At 39.4% G+C, this 24822-nt stretch overlaps 2 protein-coding genes across 3 annotated transcripts in view; one reads left to right on the forward strand and one right to left on the reverse strand.

The window, feature by feature from the left end:
- The window catches only part of KCNC1 (potassium voltage-gated channel subfamily C member 1), a 124802-nt gene extending 109549 nt beyond the window's left edge, over positions 1–15253 (forward strand). For both annotated transcript variants that reach the window (XM_039706970.1, XM_039706971.1), the window contains one exon: positions 13157–15253. In XM_039706970.1, coding sequence (XP_039562904.1) covers positions 13157–13338 — 182 coding nt within the window. In that variant the 3' untranslated portion in view covers positions 13339–15253. The remainder of the gene's footprint in view (positions 1–13156) is intronic.
- The window catches only part of SERGEF (secretion regulating guanine nucleotide exchange factor), a 140404-nt gene continuing 120042 nt past the window's right edge, over positions 4461–24822 (reverse strand). Inside the window, 2 exon segments of the mRNA XM_039706974.1 lie at positions 4461–6371; positions 6374–6523. Of these exon segments, the coding sequence (XP_039562908.1) occupies positions 6322–6371; positions 6374–6523 (200 nt within the window). The 3' untranslated portion in view covers positions 4461–6321.

Genomic DNA, 24822 nt, shown 5'->3' on the forward strand with positions numbered 1-24822 from the left:
TCCAAACATCTCCAGGCACCAAATATTAAAGGTGCGTGCTCCAAGGCTTCCCTCTTTTTTCCTGCTGCCCAAGTTAGAGATTCTTGGGCAGCAAAGGCAAAATGTTACATTTGTGTTAGCTCAGCTGTCACTCTGAGGTACCTGCAGTGCCTCTGGACTCAAAGGGCTTAGCAGGGATGACACAGCCTGTGCAGAGGCTGCTGACTGTGAGTCACAGCAGCACAACAGCAGACAAGGCTGAAGCCCAGGGAAAGCAGCTCAGCAGGGGCCACGCTTTGCTGGGGTGGTGTCAGTGCAAGTGGGTGACTGGAGGAAAGGCAGTAGCTCAGGAGGTGGGAAATCAGAAGGACAGGATGAGTTTGGAAAATGGGTTATGCAAGCAGGAGCAGTGGAAAAAGCAATCAGCAGTGAGGGGGAAAGAAGAGCAAGGAGAGAGGGAAAGAATGGCAGTGAGATGAACTCAAAATAATCATCAAGAGCCACAAGCCTACAAGGTAGAGTCTTGGCCTGGGACTCAGGAAATGGGAATTTTGTTCTTGACTCCTCTGTGGACATGCTGGGTTACCTTGGCTGGGCCAATTTAATTTTTTGTGCGTCAGCTTCTGTTTCTGTGACATTATGCTCTTTTTTAAGTGTTCTGATGTCAAAAGAGGAAAAGCCATATTTAAGAAGGAATAGTTATTATAATCCACTCAGAATTAAGGCACCAGAGGAGAGAAGCATGTCTTCATTATTTAAAAGATGCCATATTTCCTTGTCTGCAGAAGAACACAATGCCCCTGTAGGAATCCCTTTTCTTTTGTACTTTAAAGGAGAGGATTGTTATGGAAAATGATTAAGCACCCACACAGTTAAAATGACAGAGCATTTTCAATTACTGATTGGCAACTCCTCTGCTGCCCTAATTTAGGTACCACATGTCTTCATGCATTCAAATCAGTAAAAACAAAACAAAAGCTAAACTCACTTGACATTTGCAGCCAAAAACTAAAGTCATGTCAGAACACTAAAAATCTCCCAATTCCTGACCTCACTTCTAAATCAAAAAAAAAGTAAAAATGCAGTCTGCTAGCAAAGTGTTCACATACACTTAAAACTCTGGTGACCAGGGAGTACTGGAACAATACTGAATTGAAATTCTGAAACTCCACTTACAACTCTCAACCCCAAAACCTGAAGACAGAACTTCCCCCAAAGACTGCAAAGTGTCTGGATAATCAGGTGGTCTACAGGCAAAGCAGTCTGGAAAAAGATGAGGAAGTTGGAAATCAGCTGAGAGAGAGGCTAACCAACACAGGAACTGGACTTACACTCCACTCCCTACCAGCCTGAAAAGGTACATCTGGAAATGAGAAAAAATCCAACATGTCACAAAACAAAAATACCAGAGAAAATTTTGCAAAATAAATGTCACCCCTGAATTTTGTTCTCTTTTAGCCAGCTTTTATTCAGGAATAACTACTTTGTTGTTCTTGTTTCCAATCAAGCTGAAGAATGTGTTCTCCCAGTAGTCTAAATTTATGCTTCCTCACTCTCCCACAAGGAAACACGTGGTTCATCCAGGCCATGATTCAAATACAGAGACTATTTTCACTGCTGAATATTTTCAGTCACATACTCTATTTCGATGTTTTACAGAGGCACTGATGAGTAAAAACTGCTGCTGCATTAAAAACAGGTGAATGCTGAGACAACTGACTGATGAACCTGAATGAAATGCACAAATAGCTCAAGACTGTGCCTGACTTCAGTCCTTTAACATCTAAATGGGTTACGAAACAACAAGGGCTGTACAGATGCAGTTCCACCAAATTAACTTCAAAGGCACATATGATACAGACCTACATCTTCAGTTATATTCACCCAGTAGAAGGCCATTTCCATAAAAGCAAAGCATTTAAATTCCAGGCTATTATTCTTGCTAACATAGAGCAAAACACGCAAGATCAGCATTTACTGGGAAATAAGAACAGCACAAAAGCTAAAGCAAAAGAACAAAGCACGTATACCTCTTTTTTGCACATGTATCAAGATATTCATATGTAAAAAGTTAAAGTGGCCAATTATTTTTGTGCCAGCTGGAGCTGTCAGCAAATTCCATGTAAGCGCCACTTTTCTACTGTGCACATTTTGAACCACAATCAAAACCACACAAGATGATTCTCAACCCCAAGCTGTATCTATTCCAAGCCTTTGGAATTTTCAGCTAGTAGCAAATGGCATTTAACTCTAATAGTGTTAAAAAAATTCTGGAGTCTTTTTCAAGAAAATACCTAGCTAAAAGAATAAGCCCAAGACTTACCATGCACCCTAAAAATATCCAAAATTGCTCAGAGTGACCAAGATCTGTCATCATCTTGATCTCTAACAGGGAAAAGGAACTGGAAGTCCCAAAATTACTTAAGTCTTGTTTAAATTAGATTCAGAATTCATGGAATGAAATGGAAAAATTAGTAAGTATTTGGTTAAATGCTGGAGTAGATCAGAGGCCTTGATCAAAATATTTCTGAGGCTGCAAGGTGAAGACAGATGTTGCAGTTTTTGCTGAGGAGAACTGGAAACTTCAAGATGTGCTATGGATGAGAAAAAAACCAAACACTGCAGGTCAACAACTCACATTATTATAAATAAACATTGGAAGAGGGAGAACAATAACATCCAGGAAACAGAATAGCTTGTCTCTCATCTCACTCCCACCACACCAGCAGGCTGGAATGCAGCTATGCTGTGAGGTTATTCAGTCCTCAGGAGCTGTATCTTGGCTCTGTCCTCCCCCTCCTTTTCCCTATGTTTTAGCTGACTCTATCAGGCTCTTTATTGCCATTCATTTAAATATTTTTCCATGGTCACCTTTCTCTTGTACATTCAAACTGATCTCCTTGATCAGTTGTCCATCCCCATCTCCAAGTCTCACGACTCAACACATGCCATAAAAAGCACAATCAAATAACTTTCTCCCACCCTCCCCACAATTTCTCTGTGCTCAAAACACGCAGCTGAGCAAAAGCTCCTGTCACTCATTTAGAAGTGATCTTTGTGGTGATTGCAGATGGCAAGACTAGTCAGACACCAAAAGGACTGCCCACATGCAGAGAGAGAAGTCAGTGTTGTGTAAGGAGTGGTGACTGGGCAAAACATCTTCCATCTTTCAAATGAGCACAGTTCAAATACAGAGCCTGGCACACTGAGCACAAAAGCATCAAGTAACTCAGAATGCCACACCAAGTCAAATAACAACAGTGACCACCAAGTGGCCCAAACAAATCCCCCAAGGGACAGAAACTTCTGACACAACACACACATCGTCCCACCAATGTTCTTTGAAATGGAACAGCAGCATCTTGTGCGGGTGCACATGGAGGTTGAATGAGTAACATCTGCAGATCTCTTAGAACTTCAAATAACAGAAAGGCACACAACAGCTTTCTTCTCCTTCTCCCCCTCCACCCAAAGGCCTGAAAGTTATCTGGACTGAAGGTCAACAGTTCACAACTTGTTCTCCCTCATGAATGTCAGCTCACTGACATTATCTTCAGAAAACAGGAGGGAAGAGCAGCTGCACAGACACTTGCTTAACTTGTTCCACTGTCTTTTTGTAAAAATATATATATTATAAACTTTGTCAGTTTATTTCCAATTGAACCCGAATGCAGAATGCTTATGTAACAGGCTTCTAGCTTTGTTTATCACAGAAGACCTGTTAAAGAACTCTGTGAACCACAGCACACTGTGTCTGCATTTTGCCTTGCAGAGACTGACCTTCTCCATGAGGATTATCAACAGGCAACAGTCATAAACTCTTAACATCAGCATGGAAAGTTGTCTTCTTCCACTTGATTAGTAACTTTTCACTGTGTGTTCCCTTCCTCACAGAGAAAGCCATAGCTGATTTTGTACAGTGCTTTATTCTGCAAACAAAGCCACTGACATAAAAAACAGGGCATTCACTTCTGAAAGAATGAGCAGCAACTTGGTTGTGACATTCAGCCATGTACCTCCTACAATGAGTTCTATTCACTCTCTGTACTACAGCAGCACCTAGAAGCCCTGACTGATGACAAAGCACTCACTACGTCAAGAAAAGTCATTACTTACCAAAATCTTCAAGCTATATAGGCACAACAAAGGAGAGAAAAACGCAGTTCTTGCCTTTCAAAGATGCAGATACGAAACACCAGATCAGGACCAGGAACAAACTGACATACTCATTTCTTTCTTCACCTTATCACTCCAAATCATTCTTTGTATTCCAAAAGTGTGTTCACATTGCAGGCATGAAAAATTGAAAACAATCTCAAATACCCAATTCACATTTATTTGTTACATAATTCGTTGGTCTCCTCTGCAGTGAACTGCAGCTACAGCACACACAGTCACAACATGTCCAGTCCAGTAAACCTCATGTAAGGCACATAATGTCTGTGATTAATCAAGGAACAGACTTATTTAGAGGAGGTGACTACTGAAGCAAGAGAACATGTTTATTTGGTACACAGATTTTGCAGAAATCACAAATAGAAACCTCAGACAGGACTGTCAGAGAAAGCACGAGGAACTGTTCAGTGCATATAATAGAGAAGCTTTGGTATCCAGAGAGTGGCATTGAGAACAGTCAATAAATATCATCTTAGCTAATTAAAAGTGCAAGAGGTCACAGCCTGGAACAGTATATTGCCATGAAGAACCACAACTAACACAAGGATTAAAAAAAAATATAAATTTCACAATAGAAATCTTAATTCTACATATTTTGCAGAGGACCCATTTGATTATTGTTTTGTAATCTGTAATAGTTAAAATCAGCTTCATAGTCTGCTCAAGTTTCTCATCTGTTGAATAGAAAAATAAAATATTTTTGAAAGTGAAGCCAAGAACTATAACAGCTGTAAAATAAAGGTTGAAAAAACCCCATGCAGTCCATGTTATCACCTTAATTCTTTCCCCTTCATGTGTAAGCTGATACACCATTAGAAGGTCTTCCTGTCCTATTTCCTAAGAGCCTTTCTCTGAGCATTTTGTAATTCTGTAAGGCTTCCTCCTTGGCAAGCTTGCCTTAAAAATTAAACCACTATTTAGCAACAGTAGGTCTCATTAAAAGGTGCATTTACTACACAGTAGAATTCTCTATATTTAGAACTTGAAATACATTAAATACCACAGCAAATATAAGTATTGTGGGTGGTAAACATCCAGTTTAATGGCATCCACAGTATTTGTGTGGAAAAAAACAGTTTTATAAATAGCTTCCAAAATTTTGCTACTAATAGGCAAACATATCTCATTTTACACTTTTTCTTTTCTCCTACCAGAACAAGTGCTAAGCCTATGTTCTCTGTCAAACCCCCACCTGGAACCAGTGCTGTGGGCATGCTGTGAACAGCAACTCAGCTGGGCTGCAAAAGAGAAGTGAGAACTAACCTGAAATTATCAGTAGCATTCTGGTCTGCCTTTTAGGCTGGAGAACTTGTAAAATCTTTCTGGTTAGATTTTGATGTCTTCCTACTCCAAGGCAAATGGAAACACAGGAGCTACTTTGGATCAAGCTGTCCTCAGCAGCTATGACTGACTTATGCCCTTTGATAGGACCCTTTTGAATGTTTCTAAAAGCTCTTAGAAGTTTTCCTTCCCTAGCTTCAGAAACTTCAGGTTTTGTTTCTAAGTTAATGATAATTTATGCAGGTCTGCATCCTTGTAAATCTGTAATAAACTGATGTCTGGCAGAGAACATAATCGATGAAAAATACTGCTCCTTTCACAGTTTAATCAAGACAATGCTAGTTCAAAAGGGCCTCATTTTCCCCTTTTCCAAGTCTTCTACATTATATTGCTCCTTTTAATCCTAATCTTCTTAAAAAGTGTGTATGCATCTAGTCACTTTCACTGGCATTTCTCTGTGACACAATTTTCTGAGCTGCTGGGAGCTCACAATGGCAGTAGAAGTAGGCAGGTGAAACATTTCTGATGTAAAGATACAATAACAAAAAACACTTTTCTCAGACCGTTTCTTCAGACTGAATTTATACACCAGAAAGCCATTAAGCAGTCAGTTTCTTCCTCAAAGACTTCTCAGAAGAACAAGAAAATGTAAATTTGTCTTCATTTTTATTGTTTCAAGGCAGAATGTCTGTAATTCTATCCGTGGGTAGAAAGTCAATTCCTGTGGTAAGAACCCAGGAAACAATTTTTGAAATATTACAGCTTTTTGTGCATAGTCGTTCCTTTGGGATTTAGGAAAAATACCTGCAGTTTCCAACTACTGTGCTAATCATGGGCAGTTCCCCTGTAGTGCCTCTGAGTTACACAATCCAATGGTGTCCATCCTCATCCATGATGTTGTGATTCCAGGTGTGCTGGGTCTAGTGAGGAGTTTGACAGAGGGCCATGGAGTGTCCTGCCCCACATCCAATTAATATCTGTTTTGCACAGCCAAGAGCTTTGACTGGCTTTGGGACACAAACATTTGCTTCTGTGCCATCACCACACATCCCATGTTCATTCCATCCCCAAGAGAAGCACTGGCCACCTGAAAGAGAGGGCAGAAAACACAGAATAAACACCCCAGAAACACAACAGCTTTGGTTAGTTTTAAGGAGCAGATTTGTCAAGTAATTTTCTGTTTAGCTTCTAAGAAATTCTGCTAAGGTGGGAAAAAATATTCTGGTTTTCTAGAAAATGTAAATAAACCCAAATGACTGATTCTCCATCCTGTTCCATATTGTTAGCAACAGAAGACAGATCAAAATAAGAGACACTTGAAAATCACTCCGTAAATACATAGTTCAGTATTTATGTAGAACCCACAGAAATCTCTCTGCATTTTAAGAGCCTTCCCTGAAAGGATGTAGAATCTCTTTCAAGCTTCCCCTAGTAAGCAGAAGTATGATAAATCAAGAGCAGTGCCTTTATTCATTCACAGCATGATCTGCGGGATTGGGGAACACAGAGCCACAGTTTAGCCACACTGCATTTCATTCCTAGCTTCCAGTTCACAAGTCACCTTTTCCCTTTAAATACAAGTCTTCAACAGCTTGCCCTTCTCTTAATCATCCTACTTCTTCTGCTTGCTTTTACATCCTTTCACTGCATTTATTATTCTGATTTTCCCTTATTATTATTTACTTTTGTAATATCTACTCTTTCATATTCCAAATAACAATTCATGTATTATTATTACCCCATAGTACTCTTTATTGAAGCACAACATACAAATTTTGTTCTATAAATGGCTGGCATAATAAAAAATCCACTAAAACCTCCTTATTCTGAACTACAAGTGCTATTTCTTCCCTATTTTCTATTCTTTATTTGGCTGCCAGAGACTGTGTCTGTGACTTTTTGTACTAAAAAAAAAAAAAAGCCATCCTGCCATATAATCACATTTGTGATGCCATTGTTATTTTTGAAAAGCAGCAGGTAATAACTGCAGGAAGTAGCATTCTGGATACCAAATAATGAGAAGAAAAATGCCAAAATTCACAAACTCTAATCCCAGTCACGATTTTACTTTTCAAAATTCAGAAGCAAATTATTGCAAAGCTAGCAGGGCCATTTTCCCTGCAAATCCTGTAACATTTCACTATCCTCTGCTCTCTTCACATTATTAGTATATTGATGTTCCCCTCTTCTGCAATGATGTGTAAACATTACTGAGGCCAGATGTAACTAGGCAATGACATTTCATTTTCCTGACAATCTTTAAGGCAATGGAACACAACAAAGCACCAGCAGAACACCACAGTAGCCAAGGCATGTCTCACCTGATACACAAGTTCTGTCCCTCTTATCTCAGGAGGCACCAGAAGTTCTCATGATTGTGCATGTGCAATACTGACAGCCCAACCTACACCCCAAATGCACTCACGTGTGCTGCCAAAAACTGCCAAAATCTGAGCGGGCAACATATTCCATTTAAATATCAACAGAGTGTCCTATAGGTTAATGGGATTTTGCTTTTTGGTAAGGTTCCAGGTAAAAATGTTTCTCTAAATATTAAAAAGCAGGAAAAAAGACACCTCAAGCCCATACTGGAGACACATCTCAGACTAATCATTCAAGGAAGGTGCACCTAAGAAAAGACATCTTGAACCCTGCAGAATGAGCCAAGCTTACAAATGTAATGAAAAGAGAATGCAACATGTCCTAACTTTAATTAGATCACTGTGGTAACTTTTTGTAACTAGACACCAGCAATTATTATAACCATTTACATGCTTCTATGAAGACTGACTACATCTGTTAAAGGGTTTCTTGTTTCTTTTTTTAATCCTGTCCCACCAGGACAAGACAGAGGAAACCAGAAATTTTCTGGTTAATTTGTATTACAAACTGCTCAGTGGAAGATTTTTGGTATAATAAATAGCCAAAGAAACAGTGTATTAGGACATTAACTTCTCAAATTGATAAACATATCCAGTGAAACATCTTTTGAAAAAACATCATAGAAAAATTTACAAGCTAGGAACCCCCCAGACAAGAACATAATTCTTAAAATAATGATTGTGGAGTCTTTTCCATACTTTACTTCTCCAAACATGTCAAAAGGCCACCAAAATAGATTTTTCTACATGATTCCGGTGATCTCTATGGTTAGTGAAATGGGACAAGAGTGCAAACTGGCAAAAGAAAAATAGAAAGTAAGTAGGATTTATGAATGGCCTTACACAAAAATTCCTTGTCCATCCATGGAGAGCTGGCAGAAATCTGAAGAGATGAAAGGGCAGCTGACAGATATGGAATGACAGGCCACAAAAATGTTTCTCATCACCATCAAGTCAGAACCAGGAAAACCAAAAGGCAGAGAATTCTTGCTGTGCAAATGGAAGGTGTAACTGTACCATGTCTGCCTGTAGAAGATGCAGTGAAAGGTTTGTAGACAGAAATAGCCAAATGCTTGACTTGTGCCAGAGAAAGCAGAGTTTGCAGAAAACACACCAAGTCCATTTTTTGGACAATAACATATTAACAAAACTTGGAGAAGGGCTGGGCAAAATGAACGTGGTGAAATTGTCCAGGAGGGAACAAGTGATGTGAACCACTGGCACAGATGTCAAAGCCAGTGAAGACTGAAGGTAATGAAGCTTCTATTTCAAAAATTACACAAAAGGAATATCTGCAGAGTTAAAGGCAGATCCTAAGAAGAACTAATGGCTAGCCTCTGGACAAAGGGCACCATTTAATGGTTTTTTCCTTTTCCCATGTCCCACTCCCTTTTTTTCTTTCCTTTTCTTCTTTTATTTCTGATTGCTTCTATTCCCCAGTTTATTGCTGATAAAAACCTACAACCAGCAAACCCTACACGCCTTCACAAGAAAATTCAGTTTCTATGAAAAGAAAGACCTTCAGACCTTGCAAGCATGGAAGAGCATTAGAATGATGTGTATTAGCACATCTACAAATTGCTTCTAACAAAATTTAGACCAAGCACTGTAGCATGTTCTCAAACCAAAGGACTTGTGTTTGGTGAAGTGAGGGAAAGTTACCCCATGTTACTGGTGAAGTGAAACCACATATAATGTTGCATTTACTCTTCTCGTTTAAAACATAAGTACCCAAAGTACAAATCAAACCCAAAGCACAGCAGAATCCCAAGGGAATTTCAGTTGCATTCACAGTCACACTAATCAAAGTTTAGAGTAAGGCTATGCAAGATTTTTCCCAAAACATTAAATATACAAGACAGGGGGACAACAAAATTCTTAGCACATCTGTTTTGGTCAAACAACACAAGAAGAGGCTACTGCTCCCCTTCTGTCTGCAATAATTATCCAGGCTTTTCTCAAGGTAATTGAAGTGACAACAACAATCTAGAAGTTCATTAAGCTGGAGAAAAGTAAGAAAAGAATTTCCAGGTAAAATAAAGCTGCATCAGATTACAGAAACATGAGAATTTAGAGTCACTCCTTATTGCTGAGTGAAATCCTCAGATGGAAGAAAAAATGCTAGCAAATAAGGTGCTCTGGGTGAGATTCACTGCACTTAACTTAAGCCACCTAAAAAATCAAGCAACTTAGCTACAGATTATTATCCTCTGTATTTCTCAAAAGCCAATGGAGACATCTGCATCTCTCCAGCAGAGTGAGAGATTCATCTCATCCAAACACCAGTGTGAAAATCAAGTCTGTCTCACTTTGGTGATGATAAAAGGAGACCAGGGGATTGTCCCAGCCATGGCATATCAGTTTTATGCAGCTGAAGACAGCTTATATTAAATCACATCTTCACAACTGGTCTGAAGGCAAAGCAAGGAAAACAAGGAAGCTGCAAATGTCACTGCAGCCTAGCTTCAGGCTACAAACAGTCTGCTTCTAAACCAGCCTGTGCCTTGGAGGCTTAAAACTGAAATCTTTAAAAGCTCCTCTTTTCTGTTTCTCCTTTCCCATTCTTTCTACCAGCAAATAAACAGAAGTTGGCCTTACAGACAAGCCAAGTATTTTGAAGTCAAGTTATTCAAGATAGCGCTTCACATTTTAGGGAAATGTTAAAATGTTTTAGTACAGCTCTATTATATTGGCTTTGTGGTCTTAGCAAAACTCCACAATAATTCAAATTATTACTTCTTTTTTACCTTAAATTAGTGCTACTCTACTCTTCCATTATAGACAAAGTTAACAGTAGGCAGGAGACCAACTCAGATCAAGTCACAACTCTAAACAGCATCAAGGCTGGACCACAAACAAAATTCGGGTGTCTCAGCCACCTTCCCTTGATTACTTGAAAGCCTTCAAAACCTCTCAAGTGTAGTCATGATATTTTATGAAAAATCCTCTGCTAGGATTTTTCCCCTCCTGAGAGCTGAGTGCCTCAGGAAAGAAATGTAAACAATAACTATTTGCTGCTGTGGAATGCAATAGGTGTATCTTTCATTAGTTTGTGTTGTTTTTAATTAGTGACCAATCACAACCACCTGTATCAAGGCTGTGAGCAGTCACAAGATTTTATTATGGATTCTATTCCATTCTTGTTTTTGTAGCCTTCTGATCTTTTTTTCTTTCTGTTCTCTTAGTATATTTTAATGTAGTATTTTAATATAATATATAACATAATAAATCAACCTTCTGAGCAAAATAAAGTCAAACCTCATGTCCTCACATTTGGGGCACTCACCACAAGACTCAAGGAACAATGTAACACTTCACAAAGGGGATTTAAACTATACTTCTCCCAGTGAGTTGCAAAACACAAATTACTATGTTTTCCTGGTTTTTTTCAGGCCATCTGATTGTTCAGGGTGTCACATAAAATAAAAGGCAATAAGCATCCCTCTAAACTTTTGTATTTTTCATAGCAACAATTCTGCCATTAGTGCAAAAGATCTGCAATTTTAAATTGTAAGAAACAGGATTGATATCAATTGCTTTCTGCAGAAAAACATGGAACTGTATTAGTAGTTAAAAGGGAAGTCTAGGCATTGTACAAAATCTCATTAAAAACAAAGCTTGCTAAGTGGAATGTATGATGGCATCACCTCAATACACAGCTGTACCTCCAAAATTAGCAAAGAACTATAAGAATCACATTCAGTTTTTATTATGGAGCCACATTTTCAAGGAGCAAGCTGTCATGTGCTCCAGGCAGCCCATCCAATTGCTGTTCAACCCTCAGAAACGTGCATCTGGCTTTCAAGGGAGTAAGCTGGATAAAAATCAGACACATTACAGTGCTAACACAATACACAGGTAAGAAACACCATACATTTTTGATGTAAGTACAAAGCCGTGGTGCTAAAGGCATGCTGATTTCAAAGTCAGCCTCCAGTCAACAACCTGCCCTCACTCCAGCTTTACATCATTAGTAGCTCTCCTCAGGCAGTGGACCTAAACCACTCAGTTCCCTCAGCAGAGGTTTTACACAAGTAAAAAGTGAGCTGACTTCAGGTCATGTGTCTGTGGTTCATCCTGGCACCTGGAAAGAACACCTTTCAATGTCCTCAAACAATTCATTACAGCAAATGCACGAAGCCTGCACTGTGTGGACATCTCTAAGCTAATATGTTATGTGAACTATTATTTTTCCCAGCAGAAGCACTGGTTTGTTACAGGACCTGCTGTCTGGCTACGTTTGTATCTTGTGTAATACAGCAGGGACTTCAAACTGGGTCACGGCCTCAAGGCCAACTGTCAGAATATCCAATTACAATCCATAACCACCTACTGAAGAGAGTCAGAAAATCAAATTGAGAATACAATATGCCTAGTAGGAGCTTAGGCATGTGCAGTACTGCAAAATGCAGCAATAAGGCTACACATCTCCTTTGCACTTACATTTCACTTGGGAAAGTCTAATTTCTAGTTTGTACTTCGATATCAGTACAAACAGCAAACATTAGAGCAGTACAGAGCACATCTAATCTTTTCTGTTTCGTTTCCACAGCATATAAGTAGCCAAGAGTTACAAAATGGGAAGGAATCATATTTATGATCATTTCCAAGGGCAATGTAGCACATCTGCCACAGCCTGAAAACTGTCTAGGAGAAGGAGCCCCGCATCCAACAATGCAGAGAAGTGGAGAAAAACACAGTAAGATGTCACTTTGCAAAAAAAGCTGTAGCAGATCCATGCTGGGCATTTTCCTGTGCACTGTTTTTAGCATCCAGCAAATAACTGAGCCCACCCCTAGAGGAAGTGCTATCTTGCCAAATTACAATGACAATAGAAATTTCGTTCTGTTCTCACAGGGCACTTCAAAGCAGGAGCTGAATGGCTCACTGCACAAATTAATATGTATCTATTTGAAAGAATCACTCCACATTACATCAAATAAACAGTTTAGGTTACCACTCAGGCTAGTTTATGATAGAATTTATTTTTTCCTTCTCAGTTATGCATAGTCATTTTGAACAAAAAAAAAAAGAGAGGAAGAAATTCTCAAAATTATATCCTAGGATTCAAAAACAATGGACTTGCAACTATTGCAACAGCCCAAGATTTCTTGGGCTGATGCACCCGTGTAGTTTTGTGGTGGAACTGAAGCCCTGTAGGATGGAGATGGCTGCTTTGCTCTGTGTAGGTAGCAAGGACAGAAATGTACTGCAAGGATTATCTGTTCACATTTCTGTTTCCATGGGGAAACATGAATGGTACTATGTCTAAAGCTCACAGGTGCTGCACAAGGTTTTTGTTTTGGTTTTACTCAAACTTGTCAATTCCTTCCCAACAGGAAAGCATCTCCAACTCAACACAGAACAAAACCTGGGCTCACGACTTTGTGCAAGACTGAACGTTACTGGTCCACTGACAATACATGAGGATTATATCATACACGAAGCAGCTGCAGTGCAGAGAGGATTAAGCATTAAAGATGCTTTTTTCTACACCTGTAGAAGACAAGAAAATCTTTGAATTTTGGTCACTTAAGTACAGGACAAAACACCTGACAGAAATTAATTAATGGAGAGATTTGTCCTGAAGCTCTGACCGTGGCACTAATGTCTGTTCCATCAGGATATCAGACATGGCAGAAAGTGACATTCATTCAGAACTTACATCCTTGCCTCTCACAGTGACAGGCATTCAATGTGTCACAGTGCTTAAACTTTGTATGACCAGAACTAGACAATCACAGTCTCACCACAGAGCCAGAGACTGCAGTCTCATGACCCTCTGTACTGTGTGAAACAGAATATACAGAAAATACCTTACACCCAGTGCTTAGTAAGAGGTCATCCACGCAAAGCAGAATGTCAGAGCTCATCTAGAAGAGTGCAACTCATCCAAGTGTCCCGTGGGACCATGTGGTGCCATGGCCATTTGTGCCTGTGAATTCTGGGTAGTAAAGCATTACCAGCTCAAATTTGCACACACTTCAAAGTGACGTTAAGTGATGACACAAAGAAAAGGAGGGGACAGCCGTGATTCATCTGACCTACAGCACTACATCCAAGACCTAGAACTGAAGGGCATCTTCAGCACAGGCCTAGGAAAAGTCACAGATGAACACAGAAGCAAGAATCTGAGAACCCCCTCAAACTGCATCCCAGTCCTACATGTAGCTTTCACAGCACTAAGCAAATCAAAGAGAAGGAGAAAGGACAGTCAGCAGGACGAGCAGGGCCATGCAGGTGAAATGGTGCTTCCTCCTACTTTGCTGGCTGAAGTCTAAAACAAGAGACCCCACTGGGCTCTCAGGAATTCTCTCATCAAGGAAGAACAGCTAGGTTGGAAAAGGATATTTTGGAAATGCTTTGGTGCTTAACATATTTCATACGGCAACCCTTTGTAGAACACTGGTCTATCTATAAGCATGAACTTTAAGGCAACCACACAGACCAGTCTATAGATGACTGTCAGTCCTTGGCATCTTATAAGAAATACTCACGATATAACAAAAGTTGAAGAGTAGTCCAAATGGTTACATTTACCTACAATTTCTTCTCTTCTGACTGCTATTCTCTTCCTCTGAAGGGCTGTTTGCACTGAACAAAAGTGAGTGTTCTGGGATTTATCTCTGAAGGTGTCCTTTTCTGCAGAACACAATTCTCCAGCTCAGAACCAAGAATTGAAATGTGTAAACCTTCCACATGGACATCTTATGTAAAATAGCTTTGTGTTTAAATGGGCTTTAGTTTGAACTTCTCCCCTTTAATTTTCCCTTAGCAATTTGCAAGGCTGCATTTTGGTCAAATTTCAAGACACACGATATGAATGTGCATTACTGTTGAGTGAAGTCTAAAAGAACTGCTTGTTGATATTAAACAAGTGAGGGCTTTTTTCCCCCCCATGCTTAACAAGTAATCTGAGATCAATTGCAGCAGTCATAAGCTGAAGTGTTAGAAATGCAAAGAGAAAAATCAAGGAAACAAGTGGTGACTGAGTTGCTAAGTTTCTGATTGAACTGGTAGATTTTCTCACTGCTACGCAAACATCGCCACAGAACAAAAGTAGCTGCAGCTCAGCAGTGCTGATATTAGGATGCCTTATTTTGCAAAGATTCAAGTTGTGATCTTGATGTATCACAATGGCTCAGATGGTGGCACCCCTGCAAGTGTCACAGTGCAGCTGTAACAGTGACAGCACTGTAGTATTACGCGCTGTGAGAGCTTTAAAATACACAGCTTGATAAAAGCTATAGCATAGCTGTAGTCAGAGAGAGTTCAGGGTGAACTAACCCTCCTTTCTGGGCAGGATTTGTGGATTGCAAGTTTCCTCTGTGCTGCAACTGTTGTACTTGAGTTAACCCACTTGTATGTGGTTCAACTGTGCCTACTTGCACTGTACTGTAGTGCAAGCGCACGCCTAATAAAACTCCTGTGGGTCATGTGGCCTTGTCTTGTCTGTCTGTCTCTATCTGTGCCTATTGTTACAGGGACTCATGCTCACCACTGTGTGGGGGTCTGAACGGGGTAACTCTAGACCTGCTCAGATACAACAAGGGTTGGGTCATTTGAGCACCTAGAAAAGGAGTAAAAAGTGGTAACATCCTCACATTCACACTGATGCCATTTGCAGCCACCATTGCCCTCTGCCTCATACAATATAGTTCTGTGAACTAACAGGACCCCTTTCAAAGAAGAAAACAGACAGATGACAGAGCTGTGACAAAAGATTAAACCAAGCAATTAAAAAAAAAAAAACAGAAAAAAAATTCTCATTATTCAGACTTCAAACACAAACCACAGAGAGGTGTGTGCACCAAAGGCAAGTCACGTTTTCCCAGAGGGGCAGATGAAACACAACTCTCTTACCCAATGAGCATGTCTCGGCTGGTGTTAACTTCCAGTGGTAAGTGAAACTATTGAATACTGAAGAAAAACAATTCAAAAAAACACCACAACAAAACCCCAAACAAAATGACAAGTATTAACACCACAAACTGCACCCTCAGTCTCATCCACATGGCTAATCCATTAATCTGATTTCTGCCAAGCAGGACCAAGTGGTCCAGCTCTTCCTATTTCTTAAGGGCTAGGAAAAGATCAGTAACTTCAATCATATCACCCTGTCAAGAAACTTATGCAAAGTAATGAACCAAATAGCATGTACCAGATAGGATACATTAATTTTTTCCACAGGTAAGCAATAGCTAGGGATACCAGGACCATGGAATAACAACTCTATTCTTTTAGCTGTACTTTTGAAGCAAGAGTTCACTGAGGGTCATATTTCACTAAGAGCTCTGGAAAAAGTAAGCAAATGGTCAATACTGCCTAAGAAATAAAGAGTGGGAGAACAGGCTTTGTCAGCTATAATTAAAAACAAGTATTATACCATTAAGAATTAAAAATGGTCAGGAAGAGAATCAAATCGGACAGCCTCAAAAGGAAAGTGCCTATAAGGCAGGATTGGATCTGCTTCTCCAATCAAAATCATACATGACTGTTGATCTGTTGAGTGAGGTCTGGGGGAATTGTTTCTTGATATTAAGCAAAGGAAGAGTTCTGCCATCAATATGTGTTAAAACCAAAGGCAAGTTTGCTTAGACAGAAACAGTTTTTGACATCACTTCTGGTGCAGAACAGAGGTTCTGGACAAGACATAAAGCATAGCTTGCAAACTTTTACCTTTTTTTCTGCATGGATAAATTTTACCCTATTCTCTATTACTTTTATGCACTGAACTATTTCAGTACAAACCCATAATTCTTGTTGGAAAAAAACAAAGCTGTTAAATTTCAATAGCAAGCTGGTAAAATACAAGCACTGCAAGCAATACACAGGGTGAAACAGACTCCAGGCCTGGGTGGCACAGAGCAGATTATGGGTGTGCAAACACACCTTTTACACATTCAGGCCAGGTAGTCAGAAAATAACCTTGCTGTAGCACAGTTTCTTCACATTTCTACCTTCACCCTCCTCAGTGAGTCAGATATCCATACATTCACCCTTCACAGCCTTCTTACCTAATCTTCCCTAGAAGTGCACAAGGCAAAGAGAGAAACACCGGCAGAATGTAGGATGCCACTGGGTGGGAAGTGACACCATTTCAGTTGTTCTGATTAGGAAAGGCAAACAACATCCCTTACACATGAGGTTCAAGGTACATTTTGGGGACACCTCACCAATGTGCCTCCATCAGTAGAAGATGCACCTAAATTCTGAATTGGGGGTAGCTCCTTAAGCAGAGGGAGTATATCAAGTCAGTCCTTGAAAGAAAGGCAAGCACAAACCAGTGTCCTGAGATGAAAAATTCCTGCTATCAATGCTGTGAGATGTTTTCTGAAAGTTTCTGCTCTTATACATTTTTTGAGTGCTGGCAAATGAGCTATACTGAAAGCAACATTCACGCATCAGGTGCAGGGATCCAAGGCTGGAAAGTAAAATTGTCTTTGGCACAGCAACAGGGAGAACAGCTGATGGGCAGAGGGATTCAGAGGCACCATGCCAGCTCCAGAAGGTTGGAGACCAGAATGGACAATGCAAGCTGGGTCCCTGAGATGCCGTTCAGCACTTGCCCATCTGATCCTCTGCATAACCTCAGGGAGAGGAAGAAACTAGCTGGACTGAAGACAGAAATATCTGACACCATTTTGGAAGGATTATATCTACCAGAGACCGAGAATAACAAAGTATTCTTCAAAATAAAAAAAATAAAAACAAAACAAATACTTCTATCTCTGAAATAATATAGACCAACTAAAGAATTTAGGAGCTTTGCTCTCCTCACTTTGGAGGAAAGAGAAACACTGGAAATGTGAGGTCTTCATACATTGGCCTAACTGCTTTTGTATGACCACAGGAAAAATCCTGTGTCCATGCAGAAAGCCAGTTTCTTCCATTTTATATTTGGCACGAGACTAATTACACAGCAGCAGCAGATAAAAAAGGCAGCCTAGAATGAAAGGGAGACAGGAAAGGATTAGGTAGATTTTAAAGCCACATTTGGCCCTATTTATCAAAACTCACAGAGAAAAAGCAATAGCATGAAAACCTTTAAAGTGGTAGATAATAATACTGAGAAAATACCATAAAAGAACAAAAATCCAATCAAGCCCAAACTTCTGGTAAAACAGCAAGCTTCAGTGTGCAGCAGGAAAAGCAATAGATGACATGCTTGTGTGTCCACAGGAATGTGTATATAACATCCAAACAAATGAACATTTTACAAAGTAGCTCTCACTAACCTGAAACAGGAATATGAGAGGAGCTGAATTTAGTTTTTACACTGCTGGAAAACAGAACAACCAAATATGAAACTGACAAAACCAGACAATATTGAGATGTTTTCTTAAATCACTTTGAAATGGTTTTTTCTCTGGTTTTGTAATAACTTAAGGCCTGCTGAACACCAGTCATGAAAATATTCCTTGTACAGCACAGCTAAGAGATCCTTACTTTTCAGGCTCACTTACTAACAGAACTGTAGTTCTGTTCATGGGTGAACCAAAATGCAATTCTCATGATTCTGGAAAATGAACTCCATCTCAGTGAGACCCAATATATGGAGGTTTCTTAAATCTATTCAGGAATAGATGAAGCAAGAATAAGAATTTTAAGCATCCAATCAACCTAGCAGAAGTGATTCATATTCCAAATTAATCTAAAGATTTAAAAATGCTTGGATTCCCTAAATGAGAGCCTTTTCATTTTTTTAATTTTTTTTTTTCTTGGTGGGAGAGGGAGGAGGCATTATCAGCAATTTAAAGCTCTCTGTAATAATTACTGACACAGAAAAGTTAAAAATAAAGAACATAATCTTTATTTTAAAATTCTACAAAGGATACAGGAACCATCCAGGCTAAAGAACTTCAAGATGACCACAGCTACCCATGTGTCTTTTTTGTCTTTTTTTTGTCAAAAAACCAGATATTAAAAAGGATTAGAACACAAGTGGCAATCCCACACTTAATATTTGTGTTTGCAAAATATTTCTATGTACACATACAGACATTAATTCCACATATAACTAGGGATGTTTGCCTAACAGATTTCATGCTTTCAGACCCTGCACTGATTTGTAGCACAACACAATTTCCATCTCTGCAGATGTTCACTGGTGTTTTGGAGTACCTGAGTTTCTATAAGTGGGATTCAACTTGCCTAAGCCCAGAAGATCCATAATGTATGTACCTGTACATGCACGTAGCCATCCTTCACAGAAGAATCTAAATCTCACACTCCAGGGGCAAACAGGCTGTTTTAGAGTGGGGTTCATGTCACCCAAAGCAAATATCTGAAGTCAAAAGAATCCTTCTACCAGCACCCTTTACCCATCTCTTCCTCTCCACTGCCTACAGACAGCTGACTAGCTCAGGCAGAGTTTAAAGTTAAAGCAGACAGACCTTGCCCAAATGCCCAGCCCAACCTGCTTTATAAACTTGCTGCCAGGAGACACTAAGATTTCTGAAAAATAAGATGCTTCCCAGGTAAAATCAGAAACCCACTGAGATTTCAACTGTCCCCCAAATCTTTAAACAATTTTGAACGTACTTATGTAACCTGATTGTCCAAAATGTCATCTATGCACAGAAAACTGTGAATGTTGTGCACCTAACAAAACCTTCTCCCCAAAACCAAGATGGTAAGCTCTGCATGGAGCCCCTTCAGCAAGCACCAAGCTGTGTCTTCCTAGTTTTACTGCATCCTTGGCACCTAGTTCATTCAAATATACACCAAAGGGACTTCCCAAGCTTTTTCAGCTACCTGATGGATTGTTACCAATTTCTGCATGAGAATGCCAATTATTACGGAGGAAACACATTACATTGGAGTTACTTAAGAAATGGAATAATTCTTATGTTTGAGTAGTAACTGTTGCTTTGAACACTTTAAATCACTGTGTTGAAATATGGTTTGAATACTTTCAGTTGCTCTGATTTTCACCACCTTCTCTCCTAGCCAACGTGTCTTGCTGAAAGGTTGCTCATGGAATTGTTTCTTTCCAGCATGAAAGGTTATATTTTTCTGAAATTTCTTAGGAAGTCTTTCTAATTAATTAGTCTACAATTCCCACAGCACTTTATTGAATTCAATTTTTTTTTTTTTAATTAGGTGTTGTGGGTTTTTTGGCTTGGTTGGGGTTTTTTTGATTGTTTTAGAAAGCTCCCAAAGCTCTCTCAAGCAGAAATATTTCTTGCTCTCTCTGCAAAAGATGCTTTTTGGATGCTTTTGCTACTGAGAAATTTTTTGGCTCTCCAGGGGACAATTAAACAATGACAACATTGTATTCAGCCCAAAGCATAATTCTATTTTTGAAAGTTTCATTTGACTAAACATGATACTGACCGCAACTTTCCATCCACAAGGCAATGTAATTCAAGTTCAGCCTCATGTCAGTGTGACTGGCTCAGCCCAGGCCCCAGGAGGTGCAAAACTCCTTAGCTGGCAATGTGATTAGGTAACCAGTTCTCCTTCAGGCTGACTACATGGATGGATTCGAAGCTGCTTCTCCAACTGGTAATCAGCAAAGGTCTTCAGAGGATTTAAGAAGCAAAGGCAAGCCTTGATGGGAAAGGCAAAGTGGACCAATTGCTTATCCTTGAAATGAAAAAAGAAGCCATGAGGAAAAAAGTTTGAGCACAACTGAAAGCAAACCCCTGAGTCATGACTAATTCTTTCATTTCCAGCTCTCTGTTTCTGTTACTGACGCTTGCTCCTTTTAGCCATGTGATCCCAAACTTTCTCATTACAGAGGGAGAATTGCCCTGCACAAAGCACAACTATAATCCTCCTTCCTAAGCTCTGAAGGGATCTGGTCAGACCTTCCCTCTGACAAATGGCAGAAACCATCACAAGAAGCAGCAGACAGCAGGGGACTAAACCTCTGAGTGCAGCATTACTGGCTAAAGGCTACTCACTGCCTGTGGTCTTTCTACATTTCCCACTTCATTTTAACTACTTTAGGTTGTTATTCTTTAGGCTAAGGGTCTACTGCATGGTCTCACCTCACCTTGAGCCCGTGGATGTTATATAATGAAAATAAATAATGAAAAAGCTCTAAAAATCTCAATTGTATTTAATGATCCATGGATTTAGATCCACGGTGCTTGGTAAATGTGGAACTTGAGAAAAGAAGTGAATAAAACCCTGAAGTGAAGGTATTATTTGGTTCACCTGTGTATTTAGAATACACTTGAAAAATGAACAGTTAAATTTAACATGAGACATTATGCACTTAATTATCCTTTCTCACATGGTGACTGATATGCAATAAACCCATATTCCTTTATGCAGTTATGAAAAGAACTTAAGGAAGGAATCATCAAGGCAAAGGTGACATACATAGGCCTGCTTTTAAAGAGTGATTTCCTGGAAAACATTCCTCAGTACTTTTTCCCCCCATCTATAGTCCAGGGATATTTGACTATCCCAGGGAACATTTTAGAAGTCCATGATTTACAGGAATAATTCATACAACATCCTTAAATTAATGGCCATTCAGGACAGAGGAAAGAAAATAATACAGAGTGAAAGCAGAACTCAGTTAAGTACAGAGAAGCCATGCTAAAAGCCTTTTGAGGGCTCCTGAATGCATATGGGATCTGTTGAGACAAAAAGCTATTGCTAGGAGTCAGCGTTGATTTGCACATTTGTGCTGCACAGACCCTGGGGATTAAGTGAGGCACAGAATTCCGGAGTCAGGAGAAGAGCAGCATCCTGTGAGCGTGACACTTCTGCCTCTCTGGAAGGCTACAGCTCACAGGGCTGTAAAAGGCATCGTACTTTTTTTTTTATGGAGCCAATATCATCTATGAACTGAGATTCTTTTTAATTCATTTTGGCACTTATTTCTTGCCTTCTACTTTGTGTGGCCAGCACCTCTTTCCCCCTAAAAAGAAGTCTTTTGTCCCGTCTCCCTTCTGTCCTCATCCACACAACATTTCTGCAGACCCCTGCATGAAGACAGCATTAGCTGCAAATGTATCAGTGCAACAGAGACTCTGCTTGGTACCTGCTCACCAGCAGTGTCTCTTTCAATCTTTCTCTGCCAATAAAGGATTTTAGGGGATTGCAGGAGGTTTACTTTCTGTGCAGGAGGCTAAGAGCTGCACTGTGTAACTATAGCGACAACTACCGTGAAAGCTCTTGATTTTTATTGACACGCCTTGCAACACCCCGTGGAAAAAATTATACAATTAGAGAAACAGAAAATTAAACATCCTAAAGGCCAAAGGAAAATATTGTGGTGATCTGCATTTCCATGCATTGCTTAAATACTTCCTCGTGGTAATTTGCTTCTTTTACTGTATAGCAGTAACATTAAAATAGCATTTCAAAATTCGCAGTTTCAACAGTGATTTAAGCTTCCACAATGCCAAAACAGAAGATACACTTGCTATCAGCTCAGAAAACACTGTAGCACATTGCTGTATTTGACAAAGATTCATCACTGGGAAACTGACACTACATAAATGGAGAGAAGAATAAGGTGCACAAATTTTTTCATAGAGTAACAAACATTTGCATAGGGATATACTGAATTATTCATCTCTGACAGACAAGACAAAAGACACATCTTTCTAAAAGATATTTCTCTATCCAAAGGATATGCATTTTAAAGGATTTTCCTGTGCTCACAGCAGCTGAGAACTGTGTGAAAATGATACTGAGATCCTTTGTCCCAGTCTTAAGAGTTCTGTGACTTGATAGACAGGTTTGACATTGCAAATCTACCAGAACAGTTTCACAGCAAAATGTGAATATGCTGCAGTCTGAAATTGCCTCAAATATCCTGGAAAGTTACCAAATCGCTTACGTCGAGCTTGAAAATGCCACCTCTAAATGTGCTTCCAAGGCCATGATCCACAGTGCTGGAAAACTGATCCTTGCTAATGGCCACCATTTATAGCCTTAACCTTTACTACGTTGCTTCAGTTCTCTCCAACAGCTTAAAAAATATTAATCAAAAACACTTCCAAAGATTTTAGCAATTACCACCAGACTGAGAACTAGACCTGCAAAAACCTTGACCTCATTGACCAAGTGGATTTGCATGGTCACAGGAATTGCCAGTTTTGCAGTCAAGGAATGGGATGATCAAAACACTTTACCCCAGCTGCCAATTCTCATTTCCTGCTCTGCTGTCATGATTTATGTCTCTAAAAAAGCACAATAATCACAACTACTTTTTTATTTTAATCATCATCCAAAAGAAAAATACTTAATAGCAAGATTTAAGGAAAATACTGAGCTGTTAATATAGCTCTACTGAATCTAACACTCTTGCAGTACACAATGCAATCCTGGCAGCCTGGAAAGGATGAAAATGATGTGTTGCTATAGAAACAGGAAGGCACATGTTTAGGTTGCTCATCCCTGAAGAGCTGCCCCACCAATATCTTTAAAGTCTGCTAATAAAATTTTAATCAATTATTAGAATAAAGTGAATTTTACCTCCTGTTGGACACTAGAATCTTGGTTTACATACTGCCAAGTTCTTTTAATGTTCCCTGCATCCAGCTATACCCTACAACATTAATAATTAATTTATTCAAAACAATGTTAACATGCACTTTTCTAGTTCAGCTACTTAAAATTGTTATTCCACACAGCAATAGATACCAGCTTCCCAAATTAAATTCCTGTGCATGTAGGAAGTTGGTTTTTAATTTATTAATCGATATGCCTCCTCCCCCTTCAAAAAAAGCAACCATATCAACTCAATAAATCAGGCCTGTGATTATTACTGGCTTAAGACCATTGACCATGGATATGCCCATTAAGAATGTGACAATTAGTCCAGTGCCAGTGTTGTCACTCACCAGACACCCTAAACATCTGCTGTTTCCTTGAAATTATAGCTTCCACCTAACCATGACATACCTGCAGACAGATCTTTCAAAACACTGGGACTTACAAAGTAAAAATGCATTTCCAGACAGCCAAACAGAAAACGGGCCAAGTTATTTGCTGGCAAATATCCACTTATTTCACTATTATCATAGCAGAGCATCTGGCTCCAAACATGCAGCCACTAATTATCTGTACAGTTAACTATGTCAGTACACTTATTTGTTATTATACTGGGAAATCAATAAGCAAGACTTCATCAATCCTACTACTAATCTATTAAATCATTCTTTATAAATAACTAAGTACAATGTTAAGACTACCAGTATGATAATAAACAGTTAACAAGCTCTGTATTCTGGATCACAAAACAGCAAAGCAAAGCTGAAAAGACAAGAAATCCATACTGTGAACAAACAGGTGCAGTTTTTTGGTTTGTGGGTTTTTTTGGTTTTTTTTGTTTTTTTTTTAATGTAGTTGTGGTTTAACTAGGCAGGCAGTGAAACACCACACAGCCATTCCCTCACTGCCCCTCAGTGGGATGGGAAAGAGCACTGGAAAAAGGTAAAACTCGTGGGCTGAGATAAAGACAGCTTGATAATACAAAAAAGGGAGAAAGAATAAGAATAATAATAATGATAGAAGAATACACAAAAACAAATTATGCACAATGCAAGTGCTCAGTACCCCCCAGCTGATGCCCAGCCAGTCCCCTAAGCAGCAGCAGCTCCCCTCCAAGGTTTTTGCTCAGAATGATGCCATATAGTGTGGAATATCCTTGTGGCCACTTTGGGGTCCCTGTCCTGGCCTGTCCCCTCCCAGGTCCTTATGCGCCCTCTCCCAGCCTACTCAAGACAACTAAACCATGAGTGTGTAATCAACATTTTTCTCATCTGAAATCCAAAACACGGCACTTCACCAGCTAATAAAAGAAAATTCACTATCCCAGCTGAAACAATGACAAGAGTCATACATTATAAATTATTATCTTAAAATTTTAATTAATTTTCATTCATGTATACAATATTCCTCTGTTTCAGTATTCCTCGTAGGACTCCAGTGGTTCATTCAGACAAGTCATTCAGGAAGAAAACCAACTCTCAGACCTACAACCATAAATCTTTACTGCACTGAGATGAATCAGAATATTAGAAGTACCAAT

This window comes from Passer montanus, unplaced genomic scaffold, assembly GCF_014805655.1.
Source record: "Passer montanus isolate IOZ18808 unplaced genomic scaffold, ASM1480565v1 scaffold2, whole genome shotgun sequence".
Lineage (NCBI taxonomy): Eukaryota > Metazoa > Chordata > Aves > Passeriformes > Passeridae > Passer > Passer montanus.